General features: G+C 36.0%; 2 protein-coding genes across 2 annotated transcripts; both read left to right on the top strand.

The window, feature by feature from the left end:
- Positions 1-412: 412 nt before the first annotated feature.
- LOC148876249 (sm-like protein LSM3B) lies at positions 413-4,157 on the top strand. Its single transcript, XM_088966429.1, has 3 exons — positions 413-709; positions 2,737-2,832; positions 3,866-4,157. The coding sequence occupies exons 1-3, from the start codon at positions 593-595 to the stop codon at positions 3,944-3,946; spliced, it is 294 nt and encodes a 97-aa protein (XP_088822555.1). The 5' UTR covers positions 413-592; the 3' UTR covers positions 3,947-4,157.
- A 3,932-nt stretch (positions 4,158-8,089) lies between these two features.
- Positions 8,090-14,710, top strand: LOC148876248 (BolA-like family protein). The gene is made up of 3 exons (XM_088966428.1): positions 8,090-8,353; positions 14,272-14,294; positions 14,384-14,710. The coding sequence occupies exons 1-3, from the start codon at positions 8,291-8,293 to the stop codon at positions 14,580-14,582; spliced, it is 285 nt and encodes a 94-aa protein (XP_088822554.1). The 5' UTR covers positions 8,090-8,290; the 3' UTR covers positions 14,583-14,710.
- The last annotated feature ends 989 nt before the right edge of the window (positions 14,711-15,699 follow it).

The raw sequence follows: 15,699 nt of genomic DNA, 5'->3' as shown, positions 1-15,699 counted from the left end.
GAAGCCAGAGGGCCTGAAGCAACGGAATTCTGTTATAAGAAGTTGATTCTCAAGGAACAAGTTATCTCGAACCACTTGCGCAATCTGCACTCTTAGCCTTCGTTTTCCCTTTGCTTCTCGCACAGAATATTGACTTAATCATCGGAGTGTTCCCGTCGGGCAAACCCCCCCAGGAGTTCTTCTTCTTTCTTCTCGTCTCAGGTACCTCTCAGAAGCCACACGAATGCCATGTAGGAGTGATCGGATCGCTCTACATCAATTTCCATAAAATATGATAAAATAGATGAAATTAGTATAATTTTGTAAAAATAACCATTAAATTCTAAAAATTAGTAAAACTTAAGATGATAATTACTTCAAATATCAAATAATATGAATCTAAATAAATTATAATAATTATAATAATTTGTCAAAAATTACATTTCGTTTTCTCGTGCATCGCACGGATCCCCGCTAGTTATGTTAATAGAAGGCATAGCAGCTTGGAAATGCAGTGCCCTTGAAGTGAGAGAGCGGGGCAACAGGGAAGAAGGAATACAACCAAAGACTACACAAAAGCCAGACACAGTCATCTGGGAGCAGGAGGGGAGCCATGGCCAGCGAAGAAGAGAGCGCGGTGAAGGAGCCTCTCGATCTCATCAGACTCAGCCTCGACGAAAGAATCTATGTTAAACTTCGCTCCGACAGAGAACTCAGGGGAAAACTGCACGTACAGTCCAATCTCTTCTTCTTCTTCTTCTTCTTCTTTAGATTTGTTGTTTATCTGTTTATACTTCTTCTTGGTGATGGGTTCTGTTTTCATCGGTTTCTTTTCGCTGTCTGCATTGAAAATTTCTGCTTCTTAAGGAAACCCTTCAAATGAGTTTATCTTTCTCTTGCATTTTGTGGGTTTTATTTCCTCTTTTTCTTTTTTGGGGTGGGGGAGGAGTGGTCTTTTGGTTCGGTTATGTGTGTTCTTCCATGAGGGTGACTCTCCTGTTCTCGTTAGTTATCAAGCTTTTAACTTGTTACGTGCTTAGGGTTTATTCTGATGACTGATAAGAGGGGTGGTTGACTGGTTGTTGAGTTTCTCTATAAGCTTTTCTTTGTGGGTTAACGGTTTGTTTGCATTTTGCGGTTGCTTTTGGCTGTTTTAGCCCCAGTAGGTTTTTATGCGTCTCTATGTGCTTATCTTGGAAGGGAACTCCTTGATGCCGTATGCCCAATGGGTTTATTGTTTCAATTAATGTTTTTTTTTTTTTTTTTGTTATGGTGAAAAAACTTGTAAATCGTACAACACCCTCAATTGAGCAAAGGCAAATTGTTGTCTGCAATCATGGTTTCTAACTGAACAACTGGTAATTGCAAGCTGTTTGTGCAGTGTCCAAGCTTTTACCCTTTTGTGTCTTTTTTAAGAAACTGTGCATTTACATAGAAAGAAAGTAGTTGAATATGGTGCCACACTTGTCATAATTAGGTGGGTTGACAAGTGAAGGATTTGGTAATAAGAAAATTGAACAGGTGAGCTGCTTGCAAGCTGCAAGATTAGTTAAGAGGCTGTAGGATCTTTTTTTTTTTCTCTCCTTTCTCTTTTTCTTCGTATTTTTATCAGCGACAAATTTTGGGTCGTAGGACTTGGGATTTACTCTTTCACAAAAAAGTCTTATGATTTAAAGGATAATCAACACCTTGCAACTAATGGGTTTCTAGTCTAACCACTAGCACGGCTATGCTAATTTTTACATTGTGCAATAGGAGCTTATCAGTATTATTAGGTGCTAAAAATTAGGGATAGCCTCTAGGGTTGGAGAAAGGGTGAATATTGAATTATTCCTAGTGGCTAAACCACCTTCCAATGCATCTTCTGGATTATCTTTTCAAGATTGATGTGGGAAAATGTTATGCATTTTTCGAAACTTCAATTAAACAATCACTCTTCTTTTCATTGTAGTTGTGCACATTGCAAAAGCTAAAGTGATAGTAGTGTAGATAATTTATGACCTTGGCACTGACCTGGTGTTTTGGAGTCCCTTTCACCTAGGAAACCAACTAGAATGGGTCCTATAAAAACATTTTAGTGGGGGCAAACAAATAATTATGTATTTTTAAATCAATAACATGATCAATGGATTCTATTAATTCTCAAGAAAGAAAGATGAGTACATTTCTTTGCACTCAAGGAGTGGGAGACATCCTCCACTTAGGGATACCCCTCCATTTAGCCCATCCCTTCCTAATTTTATGGGTGACATCCTCCACTGAAATTTCTTATGGCAAATTTCAGAAAATAATCTGTCCTTGTTTAGAGATCGGCTTCAGTCAGTGCAAGGCCCGTTAGAACACCATTCGAACAGCCTTTACATCCTTGCATTGGGAATATCTCCGTACTTCTGTGTTTTATTTCATGGGGAGATATTTCCAATGCAAGGCTATGATGACTGTTCAAACGGGCTTTGCACTGACTGAATCCGGTTTCCCTTGTTTAGTATCCTGTAAGCTAAGTAATTTTACTTTCAAGGCAAGTGACCCTTATACATACCAAGATAAAACTTAAATTAGAATCTATGAGTACCATTCCAATAAAAAAAATCTATGAGTACCATAGACTGAACCATTGTACTTCTGGATGCAAGCTACTTTTAATTTTGATAGCATCTATACATATGCTTTCATTCTCTCTATATGCTTGATATGTATGGTTTTTCCTTGACTTTTAATAGCCATTGCCTTTGATGCTTTGATTATCTTGTTTTGCAGGCATATGATCAGCACTTGAATATGATACTAGGGGATGTTGAAGAAATCATTACTACAGTTGAAATTGATGATGAGACTTATGAAGAGATTGTTCGGGTATAACAATATGCACTACTTGTTATTTTTATGTTAATATATTTTAGGCAATTTCTGTCATGCTTGGAGTCAATTATGGTGATTCTCATGTTCTTGATGATATTCGAGCTTGGATATGCCAATATCACCAGAATTACCTCCTTTTTCAACTCAAATTCATCCTCAGGCATTCTCATCTAGAGCTGAAAAATTAGCATCAGATAAGGTTCGTTTATGCCTCAGAGCTCAGAATATTCATTTCTGAAGCAGGATGGATGCCAAATGCCCCACTTTTTTTCTAGCTGATAAATAAAACTGATTATTCAGTCTAACTGAACAAATCATAAATAAAGCAGGATGTGTCAAATTGATCCTCAGGTATTCTCATGTTTAACTGAACAAGTAGATGGCAAATTAACAACACTTGGAAGGAAAAGGAGAAGAAATTATTCACTTTCACATGGGTTTAAAGATAAAATCAACCTTTCTCCTACACATGCTTCTGTAAGAAAAAAGAAAGAAAAACTTCCATTAGAAACTGAGTTCCCCGTGGAACTGTTATTTATTTTTAATTGATCACAAAACCTCTTGAAACCAGCCCCACCGGCCACCTCCATTGAACTATTTGTCAGCACTTGGTATGCTTCCCCACTCTCCCACCAAAAAAAGGTTGAGAGAAAAATCACCCTGATGAGTATTGAGAAAGGAGATATTAAAAAAATAGCAGCTTCTCCTAAAGCCAAAGGGACAAGTTATTATTGCCTGAATGAGAAAAAATAAAGAAATTTACCAGGATTCAGGAAGAAGATAGAAGCTTCCCAAAGGGAGAAATGTTATGAACCCAGAAGGAAATTAAAGTTGGTTTTGAGAGAGGTAGGATGTTAGATGTTAATTAAGTAAGCCTCAGAAACAAACCAGATTCATAGGCAAGAATTAGGTGTTGTGTACTGTATTGAAATTTGTATCAGATTTATTTTCTTCCCCTTGCGACCCTTGCAATCTTAATCCCCTTTCTCCAGCTCTGACCTTTTTGATACGACTTGTTTTATTTCAGACTACAAGGCGCACGGTTCCATTTCTCTTTGTGAGAGGAGATGGTGTGATATTAGTTTCTCCACCGCTAAGAACTGCTTGATAAGGAGCGCTTGGTGTGCACTTTGTTTTCAGTTGGGAACCCTCTCAGAAACTATGTTCATGTTAAGCTGATGAATGAGGATAGAAATGAAATTCAGTTGGTTTTCCTGATTGTGCATTATCAATTTATCATTGCCTTGTCCAATCTATATGCTGATGTCATTTACTCCTGGAGAAATATATAAAGATGGACTGCATCTATCATCCGTTCATCCTTGCCTTGGATGACTACTGAGGTATCATCAATTTGAATCATTGCATGGGCTTATCCTCTTATTCAATAGAATACGTCTCAGAAACTGTACTTGTATTGTTTACCATGATCATGATCTAACGATCTGTGTAGGGTTAGACACCGTCTACAGTTGTCTTGTGTATTTTATTTTTAATAAATAATACAGACTATGCAGTGAAGTAAAAGGGAAACAAGAGAGTTCCATTGACCTGGGAGCAAATCTCACCTTCACCCTCTATTCAATGAGCGAGATGTTTGTTGAAAAATCACTCATCCCAGTCAAATTGAGTGAGAGATCTCCTTTTTTAAATGGTGGCCCAGAGTAAAGTGAAAACTGTTCGTAGGCTTAATCCAAGAATTAGGAAATTATTGTATGGTCTGACGTTTAAGACCATCAGAGAAGAATTCTGGCAATTCAGTGCTAGTCTGCAACCTTGGCTTGGAAGATGATAGCAGCGAATGAGAGATGAATAACTCATTGGTGGATTGGCACATTAGTCTGACTGACTGGTATGTATTCTCTCATCTTCTCATAGGTTCTTCGACTCTGTTTGCGGTGCAAATTATTTGACTCAGGTTTACCTTGCAAATGTATCGCAGAAAGTAAAACCCAAAACAAAAGTAAAATCAGAATTTGCTCTCAATTCATTTACACTCGTACTCACAATTCATGTTTAAAACACGTTACGTTGGCCCATTAATAGCCAATCTCATAATATAATTAACGAATATTTTATTTAAAGTCCACTGCGGTGTATTAACGAATATTTGTGATACCTCTAGATTTTGAGTGCAGATTTGGCAATAACATACCTCATATATTAGCCATCACTCCAATTTGTGAATTTGAGAACGATATACATCAACAAAATCAGGAAAATATACAGTCAGCCCAGTGTATCGTTTCCTCTCCGCAGAAGTGAGCTCGCTTAAAATCCTTTACCGTTTTCAATTATTTATATGGAAAATTTTATGGGAAGGGCTACCAATCAAGGACAAAAGTCATCATTGTCTATTCGGATTTAACTTGTGTGTTGCGCTCAAGTGAAACAGAATCTTTTCATCACCTATTCTTCCACCATCATTTCACCAAAGCAATTTGGTGTTCAGCTCAGGTTGGACTAAATCCAGACAAAATAACCGACCAGCCAGTCTATATAATTCTTTTTGGATTAGTATCAGAAGTTCAAGAATTCATATTAAAAAACAGAAGCCTTGGAATTCTTTTGGAGATGGTGTATTTTATTCTATCTTGTTTGGAATGCTAGAAACAAAAACTATTTTGATAATTTCACATTCACCCCTCGTGAAATACTAAAAATGTGGAGAACTTATTAAAACTTAGATTGGCAACAATTAACAATACTTGGGAAGTATTGCTGATGTTCAGTGTCCAGACAATCCCCCTTGAGGAGTGGTTACACTACAAATTGATGGTTCATATAATTCTTTAAAGGGAAGTGTAGGACGAGCTTTCATCTTCCAACGGTCGTCAAGAGACAAAACCATCTTTGAAGGAAAACCATGCTGGGCCATCAGTCCTTATGATGCTGAATTAAGGGCTTTAATTGCTGGTTTAGAGGCAGTTTCAACACAAGTAGTAGATATAATAGCAGTTTACAGTGACTCAAAGCAGCTTATATCTTTTTTGTAGAATATGTCAAAGCCTAGCCTCTGGATTGAAAATCTCCATCAGCCACGGATTGCAAAACTTTTGAATGTTTTCACTAAGTTTTTTTTTTTTTTTTTTGGATATATCATATATGTAATTAGATCTAACAACCAAGCTGCTCATACTTTAGCTTATGTAGCTTGTAAAGTAGCAATATCAGTAGCATCTAATCTAGACAGTAACTTGTATGTAAATACTAGCCCTATAAATGAATGAGAATCTGCCTCTTTTATGTACGGCTGTAATTGTTATTGGAACTGTATTGGGATCAAGATTCAAAGTATCGATACATCTCGGCTCATATCAGCCAATACATATCATTGCTGGTGGCTTCTCGATACACCCCTATAGGGGTTGTATCGAGTTAGCCATTGGTTCAGAGGGTAACTGGGCCTTAAATTGGCCCTCTGAAACAATTTCGAAAAAAAATAAGTGAAACATAAATAAAAAAGCATAGACACAGGCCGATACTGGCCCGTGTTAATATTTAGAACCTTGATTGGGATCAAGTTTGAATAATCTAAAATTTGCCACGTGGTTTATTTATTTTTATCGATTCATATTACACAGTGTATTATGGCTTATTTATTCTTTATGATTCATATTATGTCCAACAAGCTGTTGGGGCCTTGAAGACTTAATTTCATTGATTTACCCCAACATTTCACAAGTTATCGGGTCCGTGTGTTGTGACCAGATCCCGACAATCTTAAACTTGTCACATGATTTACTTATTTTTGATTAATTCATATGTTATAAAATATAGTTACTATAAGCAATATTAAAGATGTCATATGTAGTATCTTTGTAGTGGTTCATGTTTTTTCCTTAAAGATGCGTAAATGCACCATAAATTCTACCTTTCTAAGGCGTTTTTAATTTTAGTCATCATAACAAGTTAAATAAATAAGCATTGCAAGAAAAACTTCTTATTGAGACTTTTCATCACTCTTTTTGGCTGTGTTTGGTTTTGTAAGTATTTATTGAAAAAATGCTATCACATCAACGTCATATAGGTATTGACGTTTATTGCATATAAAACAATATGAAATAACCATTTGGTTTCATAATTTATCAAAAAAATGGTAGAAAACTGAAACGCTTTCATTTTTATATATGGGGTATTTGGGGAAATGTCAAATTTTTATTTCCCCCAATGCTCTAGTGCTTCTTGAAACCAAATGCTGATGTTACACATTTTAATGGGTATTAATTTGAGGTGGAAAGTAAAAAACATTTAAAGTGATGCTCAACCAAACAATAAAAAACAGGATACTTTTAAAGTGAAAAAATACAAACAAATGTTTAAAGTGAAAAAGTACAAATAAACGGCCAATCCATAAATGCCTATAGAGCCAAACACATACTTTATCATCTTATTTTTTAATAAATTTTATTTTATTAAAAAAACTTCTTAGTCTATTTTATTTTTTAATAGGAATCAAAAATAGAATAAACTGAAACGGGATTCCATTCCCCTCGGAAGGAGAAGGAATAAACATTCATTTCCTTCAAATGGGGGAAATGCCATTCCAGCAAGAATGGAAATGGGATTTCAATTCAATTAAACCAAACAATTGGACTCATTCCCATTTCGGTTGAATTGGGATCACTTGTCAACAAAACATGTTTCAACACCCAACCAATTTGATCCAAGGTTCCAAGTATCGATACGTATCATGCTGATGGCTTCCTGATACGCCCCTCTAGGGGTTGTATTGGGTTAGACACTGTTTCAGATGGTAGTCGGGGCCTTAAACTGACTCCTCTAAACCAGTTTCAAAAAAATAAAAATAAAACCTAAAAAAATGTAATGATACAAGAAATAAAACCTAAAAAAAAGTAATGATACAAGCCTGTATCGATACTTTGAACCTTAACTTGATCTTACACCACACATCTCACTATAAAACTAGGGCCCACCATAAAAATTGGATCCATTATATATGATATGTGCAATGTAACGTATTTTGTTGGTAGGTGATTCGGATTTCATATCCCTATTCCTGTAAATCAAATGGGCTTTTAGGAAATCCAGATCTACTCCTCACATAGTGCTCCTAACACCAACCTCACAGCATGTTCGAGACGCAGATTGGGAACATCTCCTGTGAAAAGTTATTTTTCGTGGGAGATGTTCCCAATATTGTGAGGCCGGTGTGAGGGGCGATCTGTGTAGAGCAGATCCCAAATTCGCCTTTAGGATGTCTATGCGAGTAAGCGGTAGAGTCGATGCATTGTCATTTGCCACGGGTCCCATCTTTGCCTTCTTTGCTTGGAGCGTTGTAGGGTGGGAGAATTTGGAGAGTTGCTTAAAAGCGCACTTTGGTTGCGTTATTCGTTATATTCCGGACCTTTTTATTTTTGGTGGTGTTCGAGTTTCAGAAACTAGCCTCGGTCACTCGGTTACTTGTTTCTTCTTTATCGTCAACGGGGAGATGGGAGTTACCAAGGAGCAGGTTGAAGCTTCTCTGACATCAAAGATGAATCCTTCTCATCTTGTAAGCTCAATCTCTTCTATGCTTTTGCATTCTTTCCTCTTTCTGAGGCGTTTGTGTATAGATTGTATTTTCGCTACCAAATGATAGTTTGAGCTTTCTGGTTGTTTCCCTCTGAATCCCAGTTTAGTCGCTAAAAAAAAAAAACAAAGATAAAAAGAACAGACCAAATATATGAGATGAAAATTGATATGGGTGTTTTCGAGGTATCAAGTGTTTGATTCAAATAAATTGGTGGAATAGAAGGTGAAAAGGGTTTGAGGAATTATTTTGTGGGTAAGGAAGGAATTTGTCAGTGCCGAGTAGTTATGTTGAAAAGATAGAAGAAGAAATTCTATGATCAAGTTACACAGGGATGAAATCTTGTTGGTTGGAAATTGAATTAGAGAAAGAATTCAATTGATTCTATACTGGATATTTGCCGAACTGGCGTTAGTAATACCTAAATAGATCATGCTGCTTGTTTGAACTCGTAAAATTCTCCGTAGTTACTCTTTGATAAATAACAGAAATATTTCATTAATGTATAACTCCACACTGCCCACAAATGTGGACAGCAGGCCAAGGGATTTCAAAGCAAGCTCCAAAAATATATGGAGCGGAAAGAATAGCTATAGATATTTGGCCCTGGCTAATTAGTCTGCCAAAGCATTTGCACTTCTAGTTCTAGGTACCCATTTGAATGAGCCATTCAAGATAGTACCTAGAATTTGTGCTTGTCTGACGAACAGCCTGAACTTCCAAGGGATCTCCTTTTGTGATCTCATCCAGTAGATTATGGTTTTTCAATCTCCCTCCACCTCCACATTCCTCATTTCTATCATGGTCATCAACTGTAGTCCCTGAATTAAGTGTAGTTCAGTCGTTAAAGAGTTACCATATCCAATTGGGCCCAAAAACTCAGCAGAATAATACCATTATAGTCCCTAATTGCCCCTCCAACTCCTGGATTTTCAAGGCAGCACCCGTCAAAATTAAATTTAAGGTTGCCCATAGCTGGAGCTATCAAGTGTACACCCTTTATTGTCTACTAGCTTGGTATCCAGCAAGGATTTGCCACCCCCATAGAAGGTCGTTTAGTGAAACACATCTGAAATCCTCACATGTCAGAGCCCAATGAGCAACTCTTACCATAATGAGATCTATCAGCTCCTCAACACTCCTTCATTTCTCTTCAAATATTCTTGTGTTTATTTCATTCCACAATCCCCATAACACTGCTGCCTGCAGATACTTTTGCTAAAAGTTCCCTTTCCCTCTTAATTATTTAAACTAGCCTTAATTGCAGAACTTGACTAGGGTTGCCCCAGTATTAGGGGTGAGTATTTGATATATTCAATTAAAAACTGAACTGAATAAACCGAAACCAAATTAAGCAAACCCCTTATAAGGAAAACCGAACTAAAAACTGAAATAGCCTAAAACCGAATTTCATTATAACATATTACATATATTAATATATAATATAGATTATGCATATAATGAAATTTGATTAATTTTTTTTTCTGATTAACCAAATTTTCAATTCTGAAAACTGAATCTGAAAGAACCGAAGCCAAAATTTTCGGTTTTAACCAAATAATGCTCACCCCCACCCAGTAGCTTTTAATGGTATTTTGGCAATTGAGGGAAGGATTTAATTTACTGAGTAGATTTTTAGTTTTTATGGTTTATAATATATTGGTTTTAATGAAAGGGGTTTTAGCTAATATCTTAATTTTATATGGAGCCAAATCTCAGACATCCTTAGTTTGCCTTATATATTGCAGTACTATTTTTTTTTAATTGCTAAGATAAAGATAATTCAAATTATATACTGGAACTTTTGTCCTTACACATGCCTGGTATACTACTTTTAAACACAATACATTCTGGATGCAATACCAGATGCTGCATGGACACTTCTAAAGTTCCCTTTATAATACTAAGTTAACACTTTCATAGTATACAATTTAGTACATTTTAACAAGCCATACTGTAAAAGATCTATATATGCTAGGATTTTAAGTAAATTTGACAAGACATTAATATTTGATAAATAACACTTAAACATTAAAAACTAGACATGATTTAAGGATAGGGAGATACTAATACTTGTGTCCGTGTCTGGGATCTTAGGAGAGTCTCACTTCCATTTCCTGTATTAGTGTCCGTGCTAGTATTTGTATCTGGACATGATAGGTATTTGGAATATCTATTTTCCTTTTTGTATCAGTGAGTGAGGCTGCACCTCGTGCCTCATATTGGGATGCTTGTAACAAACTATTTATCATTCGCTTCTAATGAAATCAATTAAATTTTATCTATAAAAATATATATATATATATATATATATATATATATATATATATCTATTTTCCTTTTTTTCTTTAAAATAAGGTAAAATTGTATTAATCTAGTCAAAAGGAAGTATACAAGTGTGATAGTTCACTGTACAACAAGATTCTGTACATGTGAACACCATTAAGAGCCTCCGAAAAGTGAATATTCAAAAAACAAGAGAGGCATCATCCTTGAAGTGCGGATTAATGCTCAACCATGCTCTTAGGCTTCCAAAGATCTGAAAAACACCCAAGTTAGCTCAAGCCTAGGTGATTTCTGAACAATGTTGGTTGATAAGAACAAAAACATGTTATATATTGTATTCAATAAAAAATGGCATCCCAGTGATGAGGCTCCCACCAATGTGGGGTCTGGGAAGGGACAGATGTATACAGCATTACCCCTGCATATATACAGAGGAAGGTCTGGGGGGGATATGTATACATATCTTATTTTAAAACAATGCTGGTGTGTATCAATGCGTGTATAACTGTATATACATTTTTATTATTAGAATGCAATTAGTATGGTTGTGGTCTACCTAGGTGGTCATTGTTTAGCCCTGATAGAGTGGGCCTGGTAGGTGCATATGCATTGCAAGTGAAACCTAGATGACAAGTTGACCACCTTACTAATACAAGCGGTATAGTAGATATGTGATGTTTCAGTGGATTTACCTGGCAATGGATCTGCTCCTGCTATCAGAGGCTAAGGCAAATCATGTTCAAGTAGAAGTTAAAGAAAATTTCCTTTTACAGAAGAATTCTGGGAGAGAGAAGTGATGGACCATTTAGGTGGTATTTGGCAATGTTGTCATATGAAGATATTTTTCTCAAGAATAAATTCTCCATGTAATTAATGAGTTTTCACTATTCTCAGTTCTCTCAATCTGAAAACAGTGAAAACCCAATTTTCTTTCTCGTCTTTTTTATTTTCAGGATTAGGTCCCATATTATGTCAGTAAAACTAAGCAAAATAGATAAAGCGTGACCCCACTGGGATGGCAAATTGATTTCAAATTTTAAAAGTTTCTTTTCACTTTTGAAAGCAAGGTTGTTTTTACTAGTAACCATATGAATTTATATTAATCAAGGTAGAAAAAATATGTCCTATCATTTCAGACCATTTTGAAATGGTGGCTAAAGGTAGAGAAGCACTTAAACAGAAAACATAAATAATGAGCAAGAAGACAAGAGAACAAAACCCAAAAAATAACAGTTACAGCTTAGTTCCTGGTACTATGTCAATCCAATAATAAAGATCCTCTCTGCCAACTCCACATCTTGCTAATGCATCTGCCTTATCATTTGCTGATCTGGAAACCTATCTGAATGGGAAATTCAGATTAGTTGCAAGAAAACAAGGAGTATTCCTTCCTAAATTTCCATAATTTGAAATCAAAACCTTGATTACAGAATGTGTTCTTGTAATTTGTAGCAGATTGTTGCAGGTAACAACCATAACAAAGAAAAGAGGAAGTGATAACAACGGTAAACATGCCCTTAATTCCTAACAAGGGTGAGAAAGTCTTAGGTGATGTCTCCCCCAAGCCTGAAATTGTTAAGGTTATCTAAATAGATTGAACTGTTAAATTAGATAATTAATTACTGATAGAGGTTGTAGTGGATTGCACAATAAAAGTGGTGAGATCACTGTGTCTATTCTTCTCAAAACATAAAGATCGTGCAAATTCCATTTGCCAAGAGTTAGACTCTAAATGGCATCTCGCTAAGCAGTCCTGGATGTGAACGAATCCACTGGATAGAGACAAGGTTCAAAGTATCAATACGCCCCTGTGTATCGGCAGAGGCATATCGGTACTAAAAAGCATGCGCTTTTTTATTTTTTTTAGTTTGATTTTTCAAAAATTGGTTTTTGGGTAGGTTTTTATATATAGTTATTAAAAAAAGAGGGTTCCCGAAATGTTTACAGGTGTTTCAGAACCCAAAAGATACGATACCTGATGAAGTTGATTTGGAAAAAGTGCCAGTTGTGGAGAATTTGGATTGGAAGCTAATTCCGTGTAGGGTTCTTTGTTTGATGTGATTTTTGGCATGCTTTCTTTGATTGGTACATCTGTGTATTGGCAAATTTATATGGGGCTTCATGTATTAGGTTCTATGTTACCCTAATGTGGCAAGGACATGGCTGGTTACAGTATCATATAAAAAATTTGCACTATAAATTGAAGTATCCCACACGATATGCCACCCTTGTACAGTTACCCATGTATCATAGATAGGATTTGGGGTTTCTAGGGTGGCTTCTTTTTGTTGCTCCTCTTGCCTTGTCTTTCTTTTTTCTGGGCAGGGCTATTTCGCTCCTTTTGCCTCATATATGGATTTTCCTGTTTATAATATACTTCTTGTTTTGCTATTACCTCCCCAAATAAATAAATAAATAAATAAAAGGCCTGGCAGAGAATTTCTTTTTTGTGATAACTTTTTCAGTTTGCAAATACCCAGAGCCAAGAGTGACCGTTTAATATATTCCTCTCATTTTAATGAGAATTGTGTTTTTTCTTTTATATGTTTTTTGTGTTTTATCCTCTTGCTTGCCTATCTATTGTATGCACTATTATTGTGAGGAGAATAGCATCACTTTATGTCATTGTAAAGCCCGAGGATTTATTTATTTTTCCATTGTTAAGCAAAGCTCATGTTTTTTTGTGTGGGGGGAGGGGTACATTAAAAGAACCAAATAATTTTTAGGGTAAATTACAAAGACCCCCCTATACTTTAATTTGTGACAAAGACCCCCTGAACTTTTACATTGCGACAAATACCCCCTTGGCTGTTAAGTCAGATGATGGAAGGCATTAAATTACCAAAATACCCTACTAAACTTTCTTTATTTTCTTTTTCTTGCCATTTTCTCTTAAAACCTAACTGACCGACAAATACCTTTGAGCATCGCCGGAAAAGGAAAAAAAATCTTTCTTTGGTGAAAAGTCTCCAGTAGTGAGAAATCTGACTTTCTCACCAGTGATCGTTGTTGGAAAAGGAAAAAAATCTCCAGCAAGTTCATTGGTGGCGTCCTCTCTCTCTCTCTCTTTCTCCTTAAGTATGAACAGTATAAGTGTAAAAAAAGTTAAATGATTTCATAAGTTAAAGAAACAAGTAAAATAAATAAAAAAAGGGCATTTTGGGCATTTAAACAATACATCAGATGAGAAGTATATGCCTTCTCCATAATTTTTTTTTATTATTTCCTATTTATCTTCTTATCTAACTCCGTCATTTATAGCAGTCATCAAAATGATTATTATTATTAACTTTTGAGATGGGTTTTGCTTACCTTTTCCTAAGTATGAGTTTATAAATATGGAGTAGATTTACAATTAACATGGAGAATTGCTGAAATAAAATTTGACCTGTGGATCAGCTAGGTGCTTGTTTGCTGTTTAGTATTATCACTTCTTCCTCAGTTTCTACTTAAATTATGGTGCCTGTATTTTTTAAAACTTGTGCTGTCATTAGTTTTTAGTTTCTTATGTCTCTTTAACATTTTTAGCATTACTTGGCACGTTTGGCACATCTATATTCTTTGGCTTATTCTTCTTAAATTAACTTGTTCATTATTTTTTTTTTTTGGTTCAGGAAATAATCGATACATCTGGAGGGTAACATTCTTCTCAGGAACATAAACTTTGATGTACTTTCCTAAGCTTCTTTTCTGTTCATCTTTGAACTGAGTATCTGTTGTTATCAGGTGTGGTGCAAGCTTTGCGATTGAGATAGTATCAGAACAATTTGAAGGGAAGAAGTTGCTGGAGAGACACCGTATGATAAATTCCGCCCTGGCAGAGGAGATGCAGCACATTCACGCACTCTCCATTAAGAAAGCTCTGACTCCTACGCAATGGAAACAACAACAGGAGTCGATTAGTACTCCACCTTCTTCTCAGTAATTCTCCAGATATTCCTCATACTGTGATACATAAAGACATGTGAATTCTCCAGGAAAATGGAACAAGAATCTAACTTGGTACTAATACTTCATATTAATAAGATCATCCCTGAAACCTTGCTATTATAATTGTAGTATGAGCCTGTTATGTTGGTGGTTCTTAATGATGTCCTTTAATTGACTTAAAATCTTGAGAAGGAGATTATATCCCTCCAATTCGTGAGTAAAATCCATTGGAGAGCAAGCCATGGGGATTTATTGTATAACATATTATAGTCATCCCAACTCCCAAGGTATTAGAATTTAGAAGTTTTAGAATACACTTGTATCAGAGTATCCATGGGTAAGAGCATGCGGTTAGCAACCGCACATCACAAGGAGTATGATGCAGGATATCGTGCAGAGCTACAAGCATAAGCGATCACAGCTTGCAATCCGAAGTGCACTGTCATGTATACCCCATGCAAATATGCAATGTCATACACACTTACTTTTAAATAACATGGTTTAAAGTATTGATACGCTATACGGACAAACAGGTGTATTGGGGTGTTCCATACTTCCAATATTTCATAACTATTTTTTAGATTTTTTTCAAAAGTGTTTTAGGTGGTTGGTTTTGGGCTTGTTTACCCTCTAAAAGTGGCCAAATTCTCAAAATATCTCTTATTTGGGGTTTCGGAGAGCTACCGATATGATACGATACACCTTGTATTGAGTGTATCGTATTTATCAAAAGTGTTTCACCACTCACCACACCAGGTTCTCAAATCGGAAATCTCAAGACTAGTGTCTAGCCAAATCGTGGGCGGTTAAAACATGTAACGCTGGTGAATTGGGAACAGAAATTGTAACTTGTCTTTTTGCACAAATATCAGGAAAGGGTGAGACTGGAAATAGTCCTGACTCCTGATGGCACCAGAACTTCTCAAAGGAAATGGGTCTTCAGGAAAAAAATATTATAAATAGGGATCCTGAAGAGGAGCGCTCTGATAGAAACCTCATTCTCCCCTAGTGAGTTCTTGAGGTTATAACTGTTCCTGACGAGGGGTAATTTGACCGATCAATCACAAGGAGACACGTGGTGAATTTGATTCATCTGACCATACTTCGGCAAC

Source organism: Nelumbo lutea, chromosome 1, assembly GCF_056320005.1.
Source record: "Nelumbo lutea isolate HS-2025 chromosome 1, American lotus-T2T, whole genome shotgun sequence".
NCBI classification, from domain to species: Eukaryota; Viridiplantae; Streptophyta; class Magnoliopsida; order Proteales; family Nelumbonaceae; genus Nelumbo; species Nelumbo lutea.
This window is presented reverse-complemented; position numbering and strand designations above follow the sequence as displayed.

Coding starts and splice junctions, on each gene's coding strand:
- LOC148876249 (XM_088966429.1), top strand. CDS start 593: ATGGCCAGCGAAGAAGAGAGCGCGGTGAAGGAGCCTCTCGATCTCATC. Junction 710..2,736: donor AACTCAGGGGAAAACTGCAC/GTACAGTCCAAT, acceptor CTTGTTTTGCAG/GCATATGATCAGCACTTGAA. Junction 2,833..3,865: donor CTTATGAAGAGATTGTTCGG/GTATAACAATAT, acceptor GTTTTATTTCAG/ACTACAAGGCGCACGGTTCC.
- LOC148876248 (XM_088966428.1), top strand. CDS start 8,291: ATGGGAGTTACCAAGGAGCAGGTTGAAGCTTCTCTGACATCAAAGATG. Junction 8,354..14,271: donor AGATGAATCCTTCTCATCTT/GTAAGCTCAATC, acceptor TTTTTGGTTCAG/GAAATAATCGATACATCTGG. Junction 14,295..14,383: donor ATAATCGATACATCTGGAGG/GTAACATTCTTC, acceptor TGTTGTTATCAG/GTGTGGTGCAAGCTTTGCGA.